General features: G+C 39.9%; 2 protein-coding genes across 5 annotated transcripts; one reads left to right on the top strand and one right to left on the bottom strand.

The window, feature by feature from the left end:
- Nucleotides 1-222: 222 nt before the first annotated feature.
- On the top strand, nt 223-3,109 carry gtsf1 (gametocyte specific factor 1). 4 transcript variants are annotated; one of them, XM_085444990.1, is made up of 7 exons: nt 223-249; nt 1,056-1,156; nt 1,254-1,360; nt 1,819-1,945; nt 2,065-2,154; nt 2,661-2,718; nt 2,799-3,109. In XM_085444990.1, exons 1-7 carry the CDS (start codon nt 236-238, stop codon nt 2,872-2,874), a joined length of 573 nt encoding a protein of 190 aa, XP_085301116.1. In that variant the 5' UTR covers nt 223-235; the 3' UTR covers nt 2,875-3,109. The 4 variants fall into 4 exon arrangements, with proteins under 4 accessions (XP_085301116.1, XP_085301115.1, XP_085301117.1 ...); XM_085444989.1 differs by lacking the exon at nt 223-249 and adding an exon at nt 279-377; XM_085444991.1 differs by lacking the exon at nt 223-249 and adding an exon at nt 395-555.
- Nucleotides 3,110-12,997: 9,888 nt separating this feature from the next.
- Nucleotides 12,998-17,354, bottom strand: nr4a1 (nuclear receptor subfamily 4, group A, member 1). The gene is made up of 7 exons (XM_085443923.1): nt 17,245-17,354; nt 15,414-16,218; nt 15,171-15,300; nt 14,902-15,065; nt 14,584-14,786; nt 14,299-14,477; nt 12,998-13,975 (listed from the first exon to the last, which is right to left on the bottom strand). Exons 2-7 carry the CDS (start codon nt 16,206-16,208, stop codon nt 13,719-13,721), a joined length of 1,728 nt encoding a protein of 575 aa, XP_085300049.1. The 5' UTR covers nt 16,209-16,218; nt 17,245-17,354; the 3' UTR covers nt 12,998-13,718.
- Between the last annotated feature and the right edge of the window lie 7,102 nt (nt 17,355-24,456).

Below are 24,456 nucleotides of genomic sequence, written 5' to 3'. Positions count from 1 at the left end.
GACAACTAATTTAATTAGCTGCTTCTTCCACCAAAAGCCAGAGATTCAGTTTGCACATTTTATTGATAGCATTCATAGTTCATATAAAAATATTTTTTAAAAAGAAAAAAGGTAAAATCGGCCCTGCGACAGACTGGCGACCTGTCCAGGGTGTACCCCGCCTCTCGCCCTATGACAGCTGGGATAGGCTCCAGCGCCCCCCGCGACCCTGAAAAGGATAAGCGGAAGCGAATGGATGGATGGAAAAAGGTAAAATCCCCGTAGAGCTAATAAAAAAAGTTTAACTGCCAAAAATCACGTGACTCTTCGCGAGATTTAAAGAAGTGGGGCGGCTCTGGTTGTTTGATGTCTTTTGAGAGAAACGGATCTCTTTCATGGTAATTTTAAACTGCTTCTAGGCTTTATTCGAACCATTTTCTATAAACGTTACAAAAGTTAAGTGCAGGTGTTTAAAATTCACGTGTTAGTGTCTCAGGCAATGTGCTGAGTAGCTAGGCAACTTTTTTGCTAACAGACTTTGGAAACCGGCCAGGTCTTCTTGCTGCATATTTTACGGTAACGTTTGATGAGCTAGGTACTGTGTAGCGTGTCCACGAGTTAGCTCTGCGACTTATTTTATCCATATAGAATGGCTTTATATTAGTCAAACGTGAATATTTGGTCATCATGGGATGTTTAATCAGGTCAAAGAAGAACTGGGGGTGTAGGAACCACCTGCACCTATACTGAGACACAAAGAGTTGGGGGGGAAGAGCTAGCTTCATTCACTAAGGTCACTCATGTTTCTGTCTTTGTACACACATTAGGAGTATTTTTTTCTTCTTCTCTATATTTAAAAATAATCCAAACCAGCAGGCTAAGTTAAGCTCACTTTGGGGTAACAGAAAAATGTTGCACACCTGCAGAGCTGAAGGGTTAATGTGGTTATGCAGCTTGTGAATGCTGTGCCATGTGTTGGCATTACCAAAGTGCAAGCATTTAGCTTACACAATTCCTGCGTGTCTATTTGGGGGTGGGTGGTTATATTTTAATTTAAACTGTTTGCCTGCCCACAGTAAATTCCAGCTACAGATGGCGAGCAATTTTGTAATTGGAAGCACCAGCAGTCCCTGCAGGACCTCTTCTGCAGAGCCAGCACAGCTGGTGGAGGAATATGGTGAAACTTTTTTTTAACATTAAGGTGTTGTCAGTACTTTAAATCCTAAGTTAATGCATTTGCTTCTCCCCCCCCCCCCCCCCCCCCCCTTTTAAAGATGGGAAAGGAAACACAGACCCAGAAAAACTTCTTCAGTGCCCTTTTGATAAAAACCACAAGATCCGGTCCAGCCGCTTTCCTTACCACATCATAAAGTGCAGGAAGGTGAGTCAAGTGCTAGTATCTTTAAAATTTTAGGTTTTAGTTGTATTTTCTTTCTATTTTACATTAGTCTGTCAAATTGAGTTTACTCATTTTAGTTTTGTTTTTTAGTTTCTGTAGTTCCAGTGATGGTTTTAATCTTATAAGAGACTTTGGCCTTGTTAGATGTTCACAGCAGCCATTACAATGCAAACATTAAATCTTGGAAGGGCCTCTGGATTTCATGCAGCTGAGTTAAACAGGATCCTATTGAATAATCTAACCACTGAACCAGTGCTTACAATTATTTTTATTCAGCAGAACATCAAAACGCTAAAGTAGCCAAATTTTCTCCACTGGTGGATGAGGGAGAATAAAAATTGCTAAGTGGCGAAGCTGGTACTGGTCTTGAGTAATTTCCTGGCTTGAATGAAACTTTAGCCATGATTGAAAGTTTGATTGTTTATACAAACTCTCTGCAGAACCATCCCAAACTGGCCCGTGAACTAAAAACCTGCCCTTTTAATGCTCGCCACCTGGTCCCCAAACATGAGCTGGCTCACCACACTGAGACCTGCGAGGACAGAGTTCCTGTGGACATGGAAGAAGGTAAGACTGCTTTTTTTTTTTTTTTTTTTTTTTTTTTTTTTTTTTTTTTTTTTTTCTTTAACTTAAATTTAATCATGTTTAACCTCGTGAATATTTCTTATTTTACACCCCTGTTACAGATGGAAGTTCAAGTTCAAATGGACCTTGTAACTGGCATGTCCCAGTCAGCACTTGGGTTAACCCAAACATGACTGAGGATTGGGATCAAGGTATGACTTATAACCTCATCATCTTGGTATTGGCACAAGGATGACTAACCCTTACCTGGCTGTGTGAATCAAGCATTAAAGTGCTTTAGACTCGTTTTCCTTGTAATGGAAAGCTGAAGACAACTGCTCCTCCTGCTTGAAGCTTACGCTCACTTGATCTGTGACCTCTGTAAACGCTTCATCTGGGTTAATGGTCTTGGTTGCTAGTTTTAGTAATTATTACTGAATAAAACTCTTTAACTCTGGAAGATTGTTCAGGGCTGTTGTGATGAACTGCTACTGTGTAAAATGTGAAATATCCCATTTCTCACCTAGGTCAACCTTTTTCGAACCTTGTGTCTGAAAACTGCTTTTCCCCCTTCAGTTTCTGACTGTTAAACAATACTTTCCATTTTAAGAATGGGTCTGGGTCTAAATGCACCTGAAATATAAACTTTTTGTGCTGCACCCTGAGACATTGAGACAATACTTAGTGAAAGTATTAAGGTAACTGTCCCATCTTGCAGAGGCAGATAACACTGCTCCTCCATTTGTGTGGGGTGAAACCAAAACCATTGGGCCAAAGTAAGTCAGCTCTTCCATCAGTCTGAATCGGCTAACAGTAGTTTTTCTTTGTTCTCTAACTGTTGTCTCTCTCCCACCAGACAGGAAACAAGACCCACCAACAATCTTGGTCCAACGTTTAGATCACCCAGTGACATTCCATGGTCTGGTTTTTAAGCTATAATTTGTATTTACTGCATATGCAAGCATGTTTAGGCATTTCCCTTTTTAAATTTGTTCTTAACATTTTTTTTTTAAAAATCTCCCTCAATGTGACTCATGCCTTCTGCCAGATGCAGACTACGTTGATGTGATATGTCCACTTTTTTTTTTTTTTTTTTCGTCGCGTCTAGCATCCTCACTGTTTAGTCAGACTGCATTGTTGCTTAATAAAGCTGTTTACCTGAGGAAACTTGAGTAAATTCATTTTCAGTCACATGCTATGCAATGATTCAAGATGGTTTAAAGGCAAACTTTTCAAGTCCTATATTTGCAGCACATCCTATATTTGACATCAAGTCACAAGGTCTGATTAAACGCCAAAAACAGTTGGTGTAGAGCAGGGATGGGGGAACTGGAGGCCTCAAGGGCCTGTGTCCTGCAGGTTTTGGATGTCACCCTGGGTCGACACACCTGAATCAAATGGTTAGTTCATTACCAGGCCTCTGGAGAATTTCAAGACATTTTGAGGAGGTAATTCAGCCATTTTAAACAAACTGCTTGGTGTAACATGAGTTGTGTAGTGGCTATTCTAGTTGTGCAGCATGCATACGTACGCTTATAACAGCTTGGAACACTTTGACTTCAGTGTTGCTTTGATTGGTTAGCATTCAATATAACGCACCCTGAGGTAGCTGTGTTTTAGTACTATATAAAATTGAGTTGGAATGAGTTCTTGGCATAATTTCATCAAGGTGCTCCACGCATTCCTCAGATTTTGAGTGACATGATTGCATCACAGTTGCTACACATCCATGACTGGAATTTCATGTTCCGCCACATTGCAAACGTGCTCTATTGCAGCGGTCCCCAACCTTTTTTTTTGCGCCACGGACCGGTTTATGCCCGACAATATTTTCATGGACCGGCCTAAGGTGTCGTGGATAACTACAACAAAATAAAACTAGTACCGGTACCGAAAAAAGAAAATTTATTCATAACACATGGTACCGGTCCGAGGCCCGGGGGTTAGGGACTGCTGCTCTATTGGATTGAGATCTGATGACGTGGAGGTCATTTGAGTACAGTGAACTTGCTATCAAGTTCAAGAAACCAGTTTGACATGACTTAAGAGGTTTGCAAAGTCCTGCTGGGCCTTTGTGTGGAGTGGTTGGATGTGGTTGTAATTTTTAATAGAGGTAAAATGTTTGGGTTTTTTAGCCCTTAAATATCCTGTGGATCAGGGCTCATAAACGCTTGAAAATAAAATTAACTGAAGTAAAAACCTAATTGTTTTTAGGTTTCAACTGGTCTAGCTGTTGGTTTGAGGTGAAGTTGAATTTGTAGGTACACGTCATCCTCTATTACTCTTTCCACTTTTCATAATGCACCAGTGACTGTAAACCATCCCCAGAGCCTCACCTTTACTCCTTCAATCATGCTTCTTGTCATTGTGGCTAGATAGTTCTGCCTTTGTCTAATCCAACCATAAAACTTTTCTCCAGAAGGCTAATCCACGTGGACAGCTGGAAATTTCAGTCGAGTTTGAAGGTGTCAGTTTTGGAGCAGGGGTGTCTTTCTTGGCCAGCACCTTCTTAGACCATGACAATGGTAAACTGTGATACTGGTTTCCAGTTCATGGCAGGCTTCACTCTGAGTGATTCCTGGGTTGTTCCTGAACTTGCATACAGTTGTCTGAACATGCTCAATCATCCAGGTAAGGAGATCCTGAGGACAAGTTTGAACTGTTTAGAAACGGCCTTCCCAACTCGTGTAAATCTACAATTGTCCTTAGATGTTAACTGAATTCCTTGGACTTTCACATTGTGCTGGGTATTGGTCAATCCAGTAAGTGCTGTCAAACAAATCCTTTTTATTCTGGCAAAAAGAAACTACCAGTTGTAGTCAATCATGATCAGTAACTAGAAGATAATGTGCTTTGGCCCTCATCATGTATTAAAAGATTAAAGTGAATATACGTAAATATTTGATCCTGTGTGGATTATGCAGAACCATTAAAAGGCCAGAGTAACATTCATACCCAAGATCAGTCTGAGCACAGCTGTGTATTAACTGTCATTTTCTGACCTCTGGATGGCGCTATTTGTCAACTTTCTACATTCATTCTTTCTCTTTACGTTCTGTCACTTTGACTTCATTATCACACATCGATTCAATGATCTTCTCTTGTCGGACATGTTTAACATGTGGCTTTTCCGGGTATAAAGAACATTTCTCTCTTGACATTAACTTTGTCATGCATCCAAAGCTGCCGCATAAGAGTGAGCTTAGTTGCAAGTGTCACGATAATCCAAGTGTGAGGGGCAGCATGCCAGCCCACTCTGTCATATCTAAGTGGCATTATTGATTTCATGTGATGACTGTCTATTTTAGTTGTGGCTATTATTAGAAATGTTCACGGGGGCGCTAAACTGCTCTGTGACCATCTGTAAGAACCGGTGACTGAGTAAAGAAAAAAACGTGAACCCTTCACCTCTAAGGCGAAGTGATCTCTCTATTAAGCAGTGAGGGAACATTTTGTTCTAAGGTTTTCCGGTCCTATTAGAGGAAAGCATCTCTACAAAGCAATAAAAAGTTTATAGTACGTGACCAAATTTGTTATATTTCTGTATTTCTGGGATTGGTATCCTACAGAATGACATTAACTCCATCCATGGACATTCACCAATCATCTGATAAATATTAAATTGATGTTAACCATTTTAGCTAACATCAACTTAATTAAATATGATTGACCTTTTGATGACAACCGTCATCAAAATACCAAATACGGGAATTTCTTTTTTAGGATTGTTGTACAATCCCCAATCCCTACCAGTAATTTTCAGTTGTAGAATCCATGCCAAGGATCATTGAAGCTGATCAAGCAAGACACGGTGTCAACACCTGACTAAGAAACTTGATGCTGTTTTTTCCTTTTATTTTTCATGCATCTGTACCCAGTCTGCTGGACCTCTGTTCTATATATTAACACCAATATGTTTCAATGAGCTACAAGAGCTGCTTATAGTTGTGTTACTACTTGTATGACCACTTAAGGTGGAACATGAAGATGCTTGTATTGATATAAATCTTATAACCTTGCCACTAAGCAGGCTTAAATGTCACGGTGCCCTTTTTAAACCAGCCAATGATGTAATTGTGTATTATCAACGAATAACTGCTAGTAGGAGCCCATGCTGTCTATTTAAATAACACGTTATGTGACATAAAGTGTCTTTAAAAAAAAAGGAGGTAAACTGAACTGAGCCAGTATTATAAATAGCTCTTCAGATGCTCTCTGATTTCTTAATACCACGGGTGTTCGTATCTGAGATTTTATGAGTATTTTTAGAAAGTGATTTTATCTCAGCATGGAAGAAATCTTCAGATTTTTAGTAGTACCCTGTGCTCATTGTCGTGGTTGTGCATCAGATACATATGTGATTATTTCAAGGCTGCCAGTTTATTTAAAGACATCACAGGGAGGGAGGGTGTTATGTTATGTCAAAAAGTGGAAAAAGATCCGTTCCTTAGTTGAGAAGTTGGACTGTGTTAAAACTTTTGAACAAGAAGGGTCTTTATGTGAAGAATCAAAATGTATTAGATTTAAAAGTAGAATTAAAAACCGGAAAGTACCACAGTTGTAAATACTGAATTTAACTTAAACATCCTGAATGTTTATTTTTTCATCTGTAGCAACAAGTAAAATTAAATTTGTCATACAAAATTGTCATATGTATCACAATTTTTAATTTCACAATTACTGTAACCAACAGAACTGGCAAAGTAATCAATGCTATCAGTTAAAATCGTCTTTGTCTCTGGTTTTACTCTTTTCTTTTCTTTTTTTATGGTAGGTTGCAGTCACCAGCTCTATCAGCTACATGCTGACATGTTGGAGTGACAAGATCAGTTCATCTTGTGATACAGTCTTCGATGCACTGGCACCTGAAGTTACTTTTGGTTGCTGCCTTGTTTCTCACTGGGAGTTCACTGCTTCGTGTCTCCTTCCAGGCTTCAGACTGGGGAGCATACAACTAACCAGAGTCACTGTTTTAGGATTAATTGTGATGATGCTAATGAACAGAGTAAAAATGATCAGAAGTTGCAAAATAGCGAAAAAGAAAGGGGTACCATTAGGTTCAAAGTCACCATACAAGCCTCCATACAAAGAGGATGTAATTTGATGTGCAGGTGTTCAACCGTATTTAATTTCATTTTCAACTCTTTAGGAATTATTCATAAAGAAGTTAATATTCAGTTCCTTATATTAAGTTCCTCATTTTCAGAACCTCAAAAGTAATTCAGCAAGCTAATATAATTTTAAGTCATGGTTTTGAAGTCAATAACTGTCTGAAGACTGGAAAACCACCAATTCTTCTGTGTCCTCCTTTGAGATGCTTTGCCAGCCCTAAATTGTTTATGGGCCTCTCTGCCTTTAGGTTCATCTTCAGTAACTGAAAAGCAAACTCTGTTGGGTTGAGATCAGGTGACTGACTTGGCCACAGAAAAATATCTAAGTTCTCTGCTTTGAGAGAAATTAGATTGATCGCTCTTAGACTGCCTTTGCACTTTGCATTATCCATTTGCAGTTTTAGAGCATTGGCTGAATCTGAGCAGAGAGGACTTTTCACAATTCATCCTTCCATGAACAGTCACATCATAAGTGGAGATATTATCTGAATTTCAGGAGCGGGATCACACCTCATTCACGCCCCTTCCGGCCTCAGGCTCTATAAGCCCCTTCACCAATACCTGCTGTTCTCATTTTCATGCCCCACCCTTCTCCCGCCCCTTTTTTCTTCTTTCTTCTAATATTTCTTTCATCCACTTCTCGTTAGTACATGGGGAATGGGTAAATGACTGGATGTAGTGTAAAGCGCTTTGGGGTCCTTAGGGACTAAGTAAAGCACTATACAAATACAGGCCATTTACCATTTACCAGTGCACGGTTCCTCATCCATCGTCGATCATCGTCACTGAGGATGTGGTCCCAGCTAGTGAGATAAACACTGGTGACCCTGTTCTGCTCGCAGCTTTGCATGTCTGTGCTGGAATATTGCTTACACTGTGTTTGACAGATAATGTCAAACACTACTAAATATGACTTCACGTGGGCGGTATCAGCTTTTAGGACAACAAATGGGGTCAAACTCATTTTAAATTAGTGGCCACATGGAAACCAAGTTGATCTCATTCTGATCTCAGCTTGGTAAAATAGATGAATAATATTCTCTAAAAACAAATGTTTAAGTTTTTTCTGTTCTGTTTGTCTGACGAAGTTCAAGCCCATTGTTAACTAACTCTTGCTTCACTGTGGTTTGTCATAACAAGGGCTTTAAAACTGATAACGATTCAGACCTTTGGCTCAGATGAAGCTCAATCACTCTCCTGTTCTTAACGAATTGCACAATGTTTCCTAGTCAAACTACAATAAAAAGTCAAATTTTTACACTCTAGATGTCATTGAGTTGCAGAGATTGGAAGCTGTGGCTGTCTTGCTCTGGTTTGTCTGCTTATGTTTGAACATATCAGACTAAAGTCCAGGTTTCACCTGATCTACTGTCTTGTGGTTTTTATCCTTTTCTTCTCCTCCAATGGCTTTTTTGCGGCTCTTTGACTGCGAAAAACTTGTTTTGTAGCCCCCTTCAGAATCAGAAAGGGTTTTATTGCCAAATGTCGAGCAGGTTTACAACATTAGGAAATTGCTGCGGTACTTAGTGCAAAACATACTGTAAGACAACACTTAAATAAAAATGTAAATTAAAAGTGCTAAGCAGATAGATATATACATGAATGCAGGTGATGATCAGTGCAAAAATTGAACAGATGCAGAGAACACAGTATAGGGTCATGTGTTTGTGGTGCGAACAGTCATATGGCCATTGTTCACGAGTTCAACAGCAGAAGGGAAGAAACTGTTCTTATGGCGAGAGGTTTTGGTCCGAATGGGCATTCAGCACCAGGTTGTTGTGGCTGCACCAGGACACCAAATGTTCAACGTCCCTCCTGTAGGCAGACTCATCCCCGTCCGAGATGAGTCCAATAACGGTGGTGTCGTCTGCAAACTTGATTAGCTTGACAGACTGGTGGGTGGAGGTGCAGCAGTTAGTGTACAGCAGGGGTGGGCAATTCCAGGCCCAGAGGGCCGGTGTCCCTGCAGGTTTTAGATGTGTCCTTGAAGCAACACAGCTGATTTAAATGGCTAAATTAGCTCCTCAACATGTCCTGAAGTTCTCCAGAGGCCTGGTAATGAACTAATCATGTGATTCAGGTGTGTTGACCCAAGGTGAGATCTAAAACCTGCAGGACACCGGCTCCCGGGGCCTGGAATTGCCCACCCCTGGTGTACAGGGAGAAGAGCAGAGGAGAAAGAACACAGCCCTGAGGGGAGCCGGTGCTGATGGTCCGGGAATCCGAGACATTCTTTCCCAGCCTCACATGCTGCTTCCTGTCCAACAGTTGATGTCAAGATGTGTCTTGAGAAGCGCTGATATGAACTGTAGAGTGCATTTAATTGGTGATTTTTGAAGCTCTAATAAATCTTCTGTATTAGAGAGGATCTCTGGGTCCTCTTTTCAGTTGGTTCTCTTAGGAGACAATTTTATGGTTTTTTTGTGGCTGCAACAACTTCTGTTGTAATAAAAGCTTTATGCAACATCTGGAAAGAAACATGTATATATAACTTGCAATAATATGGATTTCTTCAGTAATTGGAAAAATCTATTACAAAAACATCTCTGATGGTTTTAATCCATTAACAAGGAATGCCCAGCTTGATTGATGACCCAAACAAGCTGGGCAAGGATCAAAGCCTCTGCAGGGCTGATATCAAGATTGTTCTACATTGTGCAAAATGAGTTTTGAGTGTTACTGTGAATTAATCACAATTCTTTAAAATGATTTAAACAAATTTAAATAATCTAAACACATTCAAGGACATATTTAAAACAATTATTTGCATGGGTAGATGAACCCCTTGATCACCATGTTCTCACTCGTGTTCATCTGTTACACAACAGATTTTATTTCACTCCTGGTCAGATGAGTCTCTTATGAAGCTCATCACTCTGCAAGCTTAAAGCATGTATTTGGAACAGAAACCTTTCAATTAGTCTTGTTTTGAATTTTTTTACACACATGAGGAACTCTGTCACAGCTTGTTCATCTATTATCACCTGAAATCTAACAAGACATGTTCAAGTTACTCTCACTTTCCCCAGTTTCAACCAAAGTGTAATGAGTAGATCATAAAAGAGTTGTCCTATCCACGCTATCTTTATCACTCACATAAGTTTGGTAATCAAAGCGATACTGGTTTTATATAGTAGCTCTTTTTGGACAAGTCTTCACTTTTCCAATTATATAATCTTCCAGCTTGTGTATTAAGATACATTACCTTACCAGACAGAGATCTGAGATTCTGTAACTGTCATGAAGAAACATGAGATGTGCACAGTAGAGAACAACACGTACTGAGGGTCTATCGTACAGTGCAGCTAAGGATAGAAAGCACTATCCTGAGCCACTCATAATGATGCAGTGTAGTGACTCTTAATAGTTCTGTGATCCCTGAACCTTAGTGTGGCATCATCTGTGCATCCAGACAGTCATTTCAACAATGGAAGAACAGCATTAAAATGTAACACATTTTTAGTTTGTTGTTGCCACATGATACTTTTTAGTGAAGGTTACTCTGACTTTTAAATACATTTTATGCTCAATCATGTCCTCCTCTGAATTTGATCTAATTTTGGTTTTGAACTCTCATCTTGCAACATCATCAGGTCAAAAAGGTCTCCATGCCTTCACTGTTACATCTCATCTTCTTTCTCCTGCTTGACTGTTAATATGATCCCATGTAAATACTGCTAAATGGGTCGCAGTGCCACATGCTTAACCCACACACACACAATTTTATTTATCTGTGTGTTTTTCATATTTATGTGTTAAATGTGTTTTGGCTCTACAAAAACAACAATGGAAAGCATTTTGAGTCACTTCCCATTGTTGTTTTTATGAGGTTCATGTGTGTGTTGACATACACTCACACATGTATTCGTTATGCAATGATGAAGTAGTCTGGGTCACTTGAGACCGAACTGAGAAATCCACCAGCTTCTAAAAACAGATCAGCACATATCTGGGAGGGAAGAGGGTGGAGGGGATTCATTTTTGAGCGGTATGTACTGATCTGTCGCCAAAGGAAGAAACTCATCTTGACTGAGGTCAAAGGGTATTGAGGCAATCAATCAAGAATACCTTGACTCAGTTTAACAGGCTACATTCACAACAGTATACAGTGACTGAGAGAGAGCTCAGCACGCTGCAACATAAGAAAGCATATTAAAGCAGACAAAACACAAGTGATGTGATGACTCCAGCTGCAGCTGCCGTCAGGGTGAAAAAGTGTGCATCTTTATGTGGGACTGCACAGCATTTTTATCCCTTGTCCTCCTGTCCCGCTTATTACAACAAGATTCCTTATTTTCCTGCTTTTATTAAATGGCTTTAAAGAAAACCCTAATCATAGATTTCCTGCAGGTTGCCATGTTACAGTTTTTCAAGATGGTGAATTGCAGGTCACCAGACAGTCACAAGCAATGCAGATTTCTTTTTCTTTCTTTCTTTCTTTTTGTTTGTTTGATGGAATATGATGGAAACTACCATAAATAGAAATACATGCCGCTACATTGAAGAGGAAACTTTAACTAAATTGGTGAGTGGAAAAGTATTCTCCATGGGTTTTTTTTCCTCCTAGTTATCATAGACTGTATGTAAAAGATAGAGGTGGTTTCTGATGAGCCAATGTGGAAGTGCCTTAAGCCTGCATTCTTTCTAATAGCAGCGGGTGATGCCTCTGGTTGGAGAAAGTCCTACAAGTCACATACAAGTATATGGGAAAACAGCCCAAATGCTCTCTCGATCTTGATCTGTACTAAATCAGTAAATGATTTTTGGTGTTTTGGTGTCAGCTGCTAGCTTCATTTTATTGAGTGCAGTATGTTGATCGTTTCATAAGTGGTGGTAGCCATTAGAGTTACCAGAATGCTCAGTCCAGGTTAGCAGACCGTGACTCTGCAAACCAGTGGCTCCTACCACAGTGGCTTCCTTCTTTTAGTTACAGTATGTTGTGTTATTTCCATTTTTATGAGGTTTATAGCACCAGAACATCGTATATGAACAAACAGAATCTCATACATCTTAGTTAATTTTCCAACACTGGTGACAATCAACTTCAGAAGTCACAAAACATCAAGACGTGTGTCCAACTGACTTCAACACTTGTTTTTGTTTATCCTGATAAGTTTTACATTGTGTTGTGAGAATTTTTAGGCCATTGGTCGTAAGACTGATGAAGATGTTTTCTCATTTTGTAGTACACCGACCTTCATAGCTTGGTCAACAAGCATTTGCTGGGAACGACTTTTAAATTCACAATGTACAGTTCAAGTGACACAAAACTGTAAGATGTAACAAATAATTCACACAACTCAGTTGGATTTATTGCAGCAAATTGTTCACTAGTTATGCATAAGAAGAACTACATTTAAAAAAGACTCACTATTTAAAGAAAAAGCACAGTTAATATCGAATTTGGCTTTATATTTATACAAAGACCATCAGACAGACACCTGATTCTATGGTGGGGGAATTGCACCACTCAGTCAACTTCCACCATGCAATAACTACCCTGAACCTTGGCTTATAAATACCAATGATTGATATTTTCAGGAAATTTATCCATGATTATGCTGTTGCAGTTTGAGACTTGAGTAACACCTTTTGCACATGCTCTAAGTGTGTGGTGGTGGCTGCCTGCCAAATGCACTGCCTGGGCATGACTTTGTAGTGGAAATTGGAGGCGGAGCTTGCAAAAGGGGCTTCAATTACAGTAAGACAGGCAGCGTGAGATAAAAAAAAAACATTCCTTTCCTTTTATGGTTCTTTTCCTTTTTATAGTTTCGGTAGGAAGCTATATCAAAAATGACAACAACAAAAAAAGAAGCGAGTGAATGATCAAGATGTACGATCGGTTCATTACTCCCCAACGCTGCCTGAGCTAAACAATAAATAAATTAAGACATTTAAAATATCCTAAACATTCAGAGAGAAAACAACAAACGCACTCAAAACATGCAGTTCGACATTTTATTAAGTGTTTATCTGCAGTAGAAGAGAACATCTTTGTACATAAAAACAACTCATCCAAAACAAACTGTATAAAACAGTTCAAGTGGCACCAACACCAGACTTCATAACAGATATAAAATCATTTACAAACAAGACCAGTGTGTAAGACTGTACTGGAAAATACACAGTATGTTAGCTGCTCAGAGTCGATTCATGATACATGAACTGTACTGCTGAATAAATCTGTGGGTATTGGCTATTTTAATACTGGAGCTGAAAATATCACATTAATGCTTTTTGCTTATATCATTCAAATGATGGTGCGGACCTTATTTGAATTCATTTGTAACTGTTTGGAAAAGTGCTGTCATTTCCCTCAGTTTAACAAAGTTTCCATTCATGGCACCTCGTATGTAAACAGTTACTGTTTGATCCATGAGATGACCTCTCTAATTCCATCTTGAGAGATTACAATTTCCTAACCAAATAAAGAATCATGTGATTGCTCCACAAAAAGGGACTTCTACAAGTTTTATTTCATTTTATAAGTCAGAAGTAGCACTTTACTTCTGATAATGCATAATCCCTAAGGATTGCTTTTTTTATTTCTTAGCTGCATGCAGTTTTACTTTGCTACCTGGAGTATGAGCACTCAGTCTGTTTGCTTTGGCTCTCAGATCAGCTCCAGATTTCACATCACAGATGGCATATCTCCCATCTCACGCTCAAAATGGAAGCGTATCCAGAAAGATTTTTTCCACGATCGGTGGCGGAGGAACGAGGTCTTCTAGTTTAAGGTAAAAGATGCGCTGGAGGCCTTGAGTGCACAGAGTCCTGAGCTCAGGCAGCTTCCCGAGAAGTCTGGATAAATAATTGGGCCTCAAAGAGCCAGAGCCACAGCCAGAGACGTGATCTTTGAGGCAGGTGATGAGCTGATTCTGCAGGTCTTCCACACGTTTTGGTTCCTTAAGACCATGCCGATCTGAGAAAATATAAGAGTCATTAAGCAATCATTTATCTGACTTTAACAAAATAAAACTAAATACAGATGGGAAAGCATAGCATCGTGGCCACAGAGGGAGGAAACAAGCAAATAAAGACCAATATAAGGGTATCAAAGATGACCCCACTTTGAAATTGCGGACTATATTTTGAAATATAGCACAGTGTAGATTGCGTTTAGGTCAGCTGTGATATATAATGTGCTCCATGTTATATTTTGTCATACACCTGTCATGTCAGTATTTTGAAGCAGATTCCCTATATATAGTGCTGTAATCTGAACTCAGCATGATAGTTTCTTACCGGTGATTATGACGAGGGCTGTGAGGCAGGAGAAGGAGGAAACGTCGAGCTTCATGCGATGGAGATTTTGCGAAAACTCCAAGATGGACTCGATCCAGTCGCCAAAACCCCGTACGCACTGCGTTTTATGAAGTACGACTCCATTGCAGAAGATGAGCTTCTCCGTTTTAGGATCAGACCTGCACAAGAGAAACACAGTTTGTTAGCTGTATAAAATATCTCAAGAATGTCAAAAGTAAATGCTAAAGAGGTAGTTTAAATTTTTTTAAAGGAAGTTACACTCACCGAAATGCAAGACGCAGGATGTAGAGTTCAACAAATGCCGATTCGAGCAGCAGTTCCTGATCCTCAAGACAGAACTCAGAGAATCCCGGGATACTATTTGCCCACTGCCTGATAACCTCCATGGAGGCTGTAAGCAAGTCGTAAAACTGTCTGATGTCACTGGCGTCCTCTTTCTGATTAGGGCTGGTATCCATCTCAACATACTGAAATTAAACACAGCGCAGACATTTAGGTAGCTATCTCAGTTTATTCATTTATTTTTTAGCAAAGATTACTCCAAAAGAACTGAAACAGCTGTAGAAAATGTATTTTTCTTACCTTGGAATAATCCAGTGTCCCAATGCTGGGGTTTGAGTCAATATGTGCCCTCACGAGTGCGGCGATCATGCTCACTGGAGACACAGCAGCTGTTACATCCTGAATAATTTTAGGCTTGGAAGGTAAGCGGCCTCTTCGCCCTTTCAGGCTATCAGTTCTGACAACTGTAACAAAACAAACAAAATAAGAAATGTGGTAAATCTGTTACTTCAGGTTCAGTGTTAGCATCCTTCTACACTATGAATCATGTGTGTTTGCACTGCGCTCACCTTCCCTGACCATGCCTACAGCTAGACACTTCTGGAAACGGCAGAACTGGCATCGATTCCTCCGCCTCTTGTCCACAGGACAGTCTTTGTTGGAAAGGCATACATACTTTGAATTTTTCTGCACAGTACGCTGTAAAACAGAAAGAAGAAATGCTCTTAACTCACATAGCACAAACAAACAATTCGATAACAACTGTTTTCAAATAGGTGATTCTGCAGGACAGAGATATCAGATGTTATTACCTTGAAAAACCCTTTGCATCCTTCACAAGTGCGAACTCCATAGTGATGGCAGGAGGCGTTATCCCCACACACAGCACAGCAGCCTTCGTTTCCACCTGGACTTTTCAGCTTGGGTGACAAGCTTCCAGCGTCCAGTTGGTCAGCACCATCAAAGCTGCGTGCATGCTCCATCTCCAAGGTGGGAAAGGTCAGCGTAGATGGGTGAGGATGGCTCAAGGCAAAAGCATCATGATCTCGTAAGTGTGGCTGACCCAAAGGGGACATATCCTCCATGGATCCTGCACCAAACGTGAAGAAAGATGGTGCATGGGGTGCTGATGTCTCCTCGGTTGCCCAGTACCCTGGACTGGGTGAATATGGCCCAAAGGCTGAATCCCAGGTGGATGTGTGCTGACTCTGAAACCCAGGGGTTGAAGGAGCCGAGGCTGATGCAGGGCTGCCATAATAATCTGACCCAGTGGGGGACACAGATTCATCGGGGTAACTCAACATGAAAGATCCAGGGTAGCAGCCGTAAACTTGGAGTTCATCGAGCTTGAAAGGAGTTTCCTGCGCTGAGGATGGAGCAACATGGGCAGGAGCCGTAGTAAACTGGCATGAATATGCATCGAAGTCTCCCGTGGGAGTGCCCACCAGGGAGCCGATGCTTGGCAAGGATGGTGCAGAGAGGTGCTGGTCCAGTGGGCTACTCATTCCCACAGCCAGCCTGGAGATAAAGTCTGTGTTCTGAAACTCTGAGCTGCCGAGGTTGTTCTCACTAGGCTGAGATCCGTGCTGGGAATATATGCAAGTCATGACTGCAAGACTGAAAAACACAAAAAATGAGAATATAAGAGAAGCCACAAAATCCTGTCATTATCTTTACCCAACCTTCAAGCTTTGGCAGGTTAACCAGCTATAACAGAGGTGGAAGACACTGTTTCTCCACAGCCTTAGACAACATAAGTGCAGGGCCACACGTTGGATAACCAATGGTTAAAAGTTAGAATAAAAGTATTATTATGGAAAGAAAAAGCTCACAATACTATAAACACTCAAATAAAAACGGACTAGAATCATCTGAAAAGTGGCCCAAAGTCATTGCAGTGATTCAGCTCAAAATTTCATAGCAAAATATTGCCTGTTTTTAATTTATGTTGCTGTAGATTTTTCATGAAAAATGTCTGGCTTTGCCCTGGATGTCTTAACTTCTCAAGCATTAGTTTGATACAACACTAATTAACATCAAGTATGCTTCTTTGCAGCATCTATAGATATGCAGAAAGTCTTAAAGGAAGACCATCATGCGCGACATTCTTGAACCCCTCTGCAAATCCACAACAAGGAACCGCCACATGGTGAATTTCGAAGAAATTAAAGAGCCCGGCTGGAGGCGCGTTAGGCATCATTCATTACTGGAGAAGGTTACCCGCTTTTTTATATCACTTAGTCGTGGGGTATATATATATAGTCACGCCTGCAAAGTTCATTGAGCTTGACTTTCAGACATGGGTCCAATGCCAACCCATGAATCACATGTTACATATTACGATACCGCGGAGAAGACTGATGAGGGAACCCACTTGACATACTTATTCCAATCGTAGCCTATATTAGTGTAGATGTAAATCTAGCAAACTTACAACATAATGTATTTCTGCAAGCACAACTTCAAACACGTTTTCGTGTATAAAGGTGTAAACAGATGGCTGCATTCGTTCCGATTTAAAGTTATTTTGCTGCCAGATTAAGTTTTAGTATCATTCAGCTGCAGCCGTACATCTGAGAACTGAAAAAACGACATCCTGCATTCAAGTCTATTGTATTAAAGATCATTAATCCTCATTCTCACCTGTTGGGTCCGTCTACAAGTGTTTTGAACGGTCCGTATTCCACAAACGACCGTGTGTCATCTTATGCGTCTCTCAGCTGAGAAGCAGTCCCTGAGCTCGGGACCCGGGAACAACTTTATACGATTGGCTTTACTCTACCCATGACGCAGGAAGGTTTCCATACATGGGCGGGGAGATTTCCAGTCTGCGGCCAATCACAGCGCTGTTCGAGAGAACAGTCACAGGATGACGCACTACGGGATTCCGTTGACGCGCATACGACCAAGAACCGCAGCATTGTCCTCCCTGAGCAGACACGCACGCACAGGCACGCTCTCACTCTCACACATGGCTAAATAAAACTCTACAAATACAAATAAAAGTAATTCTGCGCATGCAAACACTGATAGTCGACTCCCCACAAGAATGTCTTTGTTATAGGCTGCGAATGCTTTGCTGATTATTGGTGGAAAAACTGTGATTTTATCATTTACAAACAGGAAGTCACAGATGTCTTTCTATTCCTGTGAGAGAGACAGAGAAAAAAAGAGCTATTTTCAAGCCTGGTGTCTTTGGGTAAGAATGGAGAAGAATACTGCTGAGACCTACATTTTACATATCTGCTGTGTACATATCCATCAGGTGTTCTACTTTGTATGGGACTGCACAGAAATCCTTCAATCTCCCATCTAGAGAGGGGTTATTGCAAGGACAAAGTAGGCACACACACAATGGTGGAAATATTATTTGATCCCCAGCTGAATTTGTAAGTTTGCACAGTTACAAAAATTGAATAGTCTATTTGTCTTATGATAGTTTCATTTTAATGTAGAGAGACAGTATATCAACCAAAATGTTGAAAAAAAAATACACTACATGAAAGTTATAAACTGATTTGCATGTCAGTTAGTGACCTTAATCCCTAAGCAAAACATGACTTAGTAGTACAAGGGTGGAGAAGCACTTGTTGGCAGCACAGCGATAAGATGTTTCTTGTACTCGGTCACCAGGTTTGTACACATCTCAGGAGGGATTTTGGCCCACTCCTCTTCACAGAAACAGTCTAAATCTGTTTCTTGGGTGGTACTTGCCAGCACGATGCATCATGCATTGAGGTCTGGAGACTAGCTATATTAATTACCTTAACTGCTCCTGCTATGGGCCGATCAATCACCTTTCTGATGGACCCAGGACCCAGGCAGGATCTTGCATAGCATTCTGAATGGTCGAACTAACAGGTGTTATGTTCTCTCACAAAGCTTCTTGCTTTGAAAGCTCTTTGGTCTTGTCCATGGTGGGGGAGAAGTTGAATGAAGAAAATGACTTTGTGGAGAGATGTGCTATATACACAAAATGAGTTGAGATCAGCAGTATCTGTAATTGATGTGTTATACTCTGTGTGCTACATGGACAAATCAGGCTGGGTTTTAAGGCCCTTTAGCTAATGAGGGCCAGTCAGATTTATTACTGTGGTTTTGATTCAAGCTTGTGTTTGCATCCTTAACGCGAATATATTGTCCTGCACCTAACATATAAAAAAGAAAGCCGCCTTGCATAATTGTTAGACTAAACACTGAGTGCTTAGGAAAGGCACACATAGAGAGCACTCTTTGCATGAGCAGGAGGGAGAGCCATCGTAATCCATTCATGCTCCTGTCTCACGAGACACTTCCCCACATTTTTTAGTTGCCTCTTCTTCAGCCACGTGTTTGTGCAGAAATCTGCATTCCCAGCCAGAGATGACTAACAGACAGAACAGCAGCTGAAATAACAGTTACTGCAACAGGAAAAGGTGAATAAAAGAGCATACAAAGACAAAGCCTTCCATTTATGCCTCAAAAAACTGGGCAGTAATGTTATTTTTAAAACAGCACACATTTTGTTCATATTCTTAATACCAAACTTTTAACCCGTATAGCTTATGTTTATTCAACGAGTTATATGTATCAGCTTTGCAGACTACCTCTCAATATTAGTAATGCTTCCCACATTTGCCCTACATTTACTTGCTAGCATCTGATCGCCTTAAGTGTGATTCACAGAGTAGTAATCGAGTAAAACAGAAATTAAAACTTGAGTTAAAGTGAAAACTCAGTCCTTAGAGCTGAGGTCCTGATCTTTGCTATGTGTGAACTGGTTTTTACTGATTTAAATGAGAGCCCTTGACTGTGACACAAAGGCCTTTATGTGTGTGTGCCTTTTTGAGACCTAACTGTAAAGAGGATCACAGTCTCAGAGCCTAGTTTGAGATCATTGTTTCTGTTTCGCATATTGGCAAATTCTTTTGTGTTTTGTTGCAAAGATATTAATCAGTATAAAGTAGAGAAAAACTGTACACAATGAGATCAAGAGAGACTCTGGGTTGGACATTTGTACGTGATAATTGCTAGCGTATAGCCTTTACTCATATGAGGCTCTCCTGTCCACCTACACAAGTTCGTTAGAGGGCACCCCTACGAGGTGTTGCTGTCGTGCAGTAGTGTGTAGTGCACTTGCGTTTCTCTTTTTCTCACTCCTCCACTCAGAAACCTCTACTATTACCACTCAGAAACCAGTACTGTCTTGCGAGGCTTTACGTGAGACCCCACTGCGTCACATCTCTTCCCACCTCGACTCGTGTTTTCTCAAAGCGTTTGTCAACCTCCAGACTCTCATTAATGATGTGCTCACTGCCCCCGAATGTCAGTCATAGCGCTGTTGCCACATGGGAGGAAGAGCTTTTCACAAGCTGACAGCAGAGGAAGCAGGCCGCGCACACATTCACACGTCAAGCAGAAATTGTGAGTACGGGTGATGGTGAATGATTGAGCTGCGTGCACCAAAGGCAACATGGTTACACAGTTGCTACTGGCTTCGAGACAAAATTCTCGGACAGTACACATTTTTGGCTTCTGAGCTACTGATGGCAGCCTCGGGTGGTGGAAACTAATCACCCTGGTGTTGCGCGTTTGTTTTCCTGTTAATCTGTGATGTCATGTGAGCATTGTCTGGGTCCTCCCTGCTGCACAGAAACAAATTTCGCTTGTTATCATATCTGTCTTATCAGACACAACGTCATTGCTTTGTGACATCCGCTCTTTGTATCTAATTTTGGGCGCTTACTCACAAAACGTGGAGGAAGTCGTCACTAAATCATAGCTGCTAGGAGGTTGCACTTTATTCTGTTTCCATTAGGCTAAAGCTGATGCAAGATCTTAGACCTTATAATGTGCAACTGTTCTCACTCACACATACACCAACCACCTGTTGCTCCTCCAGAGGCTATTTTAAGTGTTGAGAAGATGTTTGGGATTGTGGAGAAAATCCTCCAGTTCTTCTAGACAAACTTGTTGCAAACTGAAGACACGTTTGTGCACCTTTACCATTTACCATCTGATAAAAAATATCAAAGCTTCACGAAGAGCTGCAGGGAATCCTTGAGGGACTTCAGCATTGTAATGAAACTGATAATAGATAACAGAGAGCTCTGTACACAAATTACTCCCATCAGGGAGCTGGACTAAAGCTGCATCTGTTCGTTAGAGATGGAAAAAAGTGCTAAAGCTGTTGAAGCCAGATCCCAGGTAGTTTGCATACAGATGTAAATGAGGCAGATATGATATCCATATCACATCTTTTTCCAAACCTTAGGGAATTCCACTTCCTTGGTACAATTACAAATTGTTGATTTCAACATTTAATACACTACACCCTCTGACCGCCCCCTCCCCCCGATATGAAAATTTAACCACACCCATATAAACTAAAAAAGAAAGTTATCATATCTAATAGTATAGTATAGTATTGTCAAATGCTATCTGTTGCTTGAATATCAGTCGGTGCACCAGAGATTTCTTTTTTTAACAGTGCAATGAAAATCATTTAACCTTGAACATAATGAAATAAAATATCAGCTAGTTAACTTTACTTTCTCTTTCAAAATGTGCCTCTGATAATACATTGGGGACTCTTTACTTCATGTGCGCAGTCTCTGTCCAAGCTCAGGTCCTCTACTAGAGGCCTGGGAGCTTGAGGGCCCTGCGCAGTATCTTAGCTGTTCCCAGGACTGAGCTCTGTCTGGACAGAGATCTCAGATGTTGCTGCTGGAGCCAGTTGCCTAGCTTGGGAGTCACCGCACCTAGTACTCAGATTACCACTGGGACATCCTCCACATCTTAGGCAGGGAGGCAGGCAGGCAGGCAGGCAGGCAGGCAGGCAGGCAGGCAGGCAGATAGATAGATAGATAGATAGATAGATAGATAGATAGATAGATAGATAGATAGATAGATAGATAGATAGATAGATAGATAGATAGATAGATAGATAGATAGATAGATAGATAGATAGATAGATAGATAGATAGATAGATAGATAGTTTATAATCTAACATCAAAATATATTTTAATATTTTTAAAAGAGAGATTGATTTCAAAGCTTTTGACACAAAGCAGTCAACTGTCAGGGAATTTCATAGCTACAGAGGATTAAACTATCATAAACTAAAGCATCTGGTAAATTATACACTAAGGTGCTCACAATAAGCTGTGTTACTGTTGGTGTTTTTTGCTGTTTTGTGAACTACAAAGCTAGTGTGCTCTGTGATGCCTTTGTTTGTTTGTTTTTATTAAATGTGCATTCAAAGGTATAAAACAATCCACTTATTTGATATTTGACATTTCCAATCACATTTTGTATAAATAAAAACAAATTATTATTTTATTTACGTTTTCATTTTTGTTAACTGTTCTGTGAAAAGAATTTTGAGATATGTGGGAAATCCTTCGTGCCACATTTAATGCCACAATGCTGAATAACTTGCAAGAAACACAAGTCAGACTCTGGAGTAGACGTATTTGCAGAAGCTGTTGGTCGCACCCATGACGAAAACATGATAGGCTTGGTTGCCACTCTTCCCCTTTCTTTTTTATACCGAACACGTGAGACACTTTTTATCACCCCCACATTCCTCCATGAGGCTTAAATCGCCACTGTCCTTATCAGGTTCCACTTTCCAGTCTCAAATGAAAAGAGGATCAGGCACCACACATAAAGTACAGCTCATGTTTTAAATTCAGATCACATAAATGAGCACTTCCTTCCCTTCATTTTCACATCTCCAAAAACGGTCATTTCTGGGGGGGTTTAAACTTTTTTTTCTTCTTGCTGCGTAAAATAACACATTGACTTTGTTTTTAATGGGTGTGAACAGCCACATTGGTGTGCACAGAGCTACAGGTCAGTCTAGGAACAAGTGACATCGAATCTGTTATGACTGTGGTGACTACAGAGTTCTCAATTTTTGCTTATGTTTGCAGAAAGGAGAGGATGCAGCACATACTGTTCATGCTCCCTCTGGTGGAAGAAGGGAAAAATACCAGACTAGTTACGGTTTTATTGTTGCCATTTCAAAAAAATGAACTTTCCCTCTGAATAGTCAAACCAACATGTATGAGAAAGTTCTTAAAATATTGAAATATTTGTATAAGTAGGGGAGACCGGGGATAGTTGTAACGTGGGTCAGTTGTAACACTTCCAATTTCTCCAATCAGGGCTAAGTTTCAAATGATGTGACTCATCCTGTGCATGCCCAATTCAGTTCTGCTATCACATGTGAAAAATCAGCACATTTTGTCAAACACAGACAATTTAACATGAAAAAAAGTAATTTGTATGCCAAAAAGTAAGTTTTTCTACTTTATTTCAATGTTTAATAGCATTATCTGCTTTGCAGTTAAACTCATCAAATTTAAATTATGTTATTTGTATGTCTATGGGGATATATTCTGTGTAGGTCTTTAGTGCTAATGTTTTAGCCGTTGGCTGTAATGTTAGCTAGTTCATGGCTATAGGAGTCTGGGTCAGTTGTAACAGCAACAGTCTGGGTTAGTTGTAACAATAATGCAGATGTTACAACTTACCACACTATTACTTTAACTTATATTAAACAAGTTGGGGCAACGACATCAGCAGAGAGAGGTTCACTGGTCACTTTTGTATATGCGGTTAATGCCATTGGCAACACAATTCCTCCACTGTTTGTGTTCCCCACACATACATTATGCAGACCACTGTGTCAGAGATGGACCAGTAGGAAGTACTGGTAGTGGAAATAAATCAGGATGGGTGCAAGAAACAGATTTCCTCATCTTTCTGAAGCACTTTGCAAACCACACCAAGGTAAGCCATGATAAAAAGTAATGGAATTGCGATGCTGGTGAACAACTACATTTTTTCAGCTTCATTGTTATGTTCAAAATTGGTGCAAGAGTTGTAGGTTATAATGCCCACTGAGCCAATGAGGCCAAACTCAAGGAAGACCAATCAAAATTAATGAAATATTCAGTTGCAGAAAATTCCATAATTTGTCTTTTTTTGGGGGTTGGAATATGTTCAAAAGCTAGATTTCTGCATTCTGTCACACACACACACAGCTACATAAATGGCTCTAAGTACATTCATGTGTTGAATAAACAAAGATTACATGTTAATGTTTTGTTAGTACCCTTATTTCATTGTGTTACATTTCACCCCAGGATATGTTACAACTAACCCAGACTATGGGGTTAATTGTAACATTTCACTCTTTGTGTTTGAGGCCATACCATGCAATGGGTAATTGTGCTGCAGAGAAAATAGCTGCACTATTTAATAGCAGAGACATGTAAATACTTTGCATTACATTTTGAATCCACTACCTTAAACGAGCTCCAATTTACAGACAGAAATGTCAAAAATGTTACAACTATCCCCGGTCTCCCCTACAGTGTAAAAAAAAATAAAACAGTACTCCATCACAGAGAAAACCTCACATTCAAAATGCAAAGCAAAAAATGTACTTAGAGTATCAACAGTGAAAGTATACATTTCTAAAAATGAATAAATAAAATAAAAAATGGTATAAAAAATACATATGATACAGATACATGTAATAAGATTTTAAACATACTTCAAACATTTTCTGACATTTTTTTAAATATAAAATTAGTTTATTTGTATATTATCATTATAAAATAGTGCAGCCAAAACTTTCCTTCTGTGTAATAAATTTAAAAGAAAATGCATTCACTGTTTTTAGTGAGAAATAAGAACGACTTAAATAACTTACGGGGAAAGTAAAAAAAAAGGCTGATCATAGCAGCTGCACGTGTACAATGTCTTTATGTCCCTTTAATTCTGTATTGTTAATCAGAGAGCAGTATCTTATAAGTCTAGTTTTGTAACTTTTCTGTAATGTTTGCAGTTTTCACTCCATT

Source organism: Copadichromis virginalis, linkage group LG20, assembly GCF_057382275.1.
Source record: "Copadichromis virginalis isolate Kocher_CV1m ecotype Utaka linkage group LG20, C_Virginalis_male_GT1.1, whole genome shotgun sequence".
NCBI classification, from domain to species: Eukaryota; Metazoa; Chordata; class Actinopteri; order Cichliformes; family Cichlidae; genus Copadichromis; species Copadichromis virginalis.
This window is presented reverse-complemented; position numbering and strand designations above follow the sequence as displayed.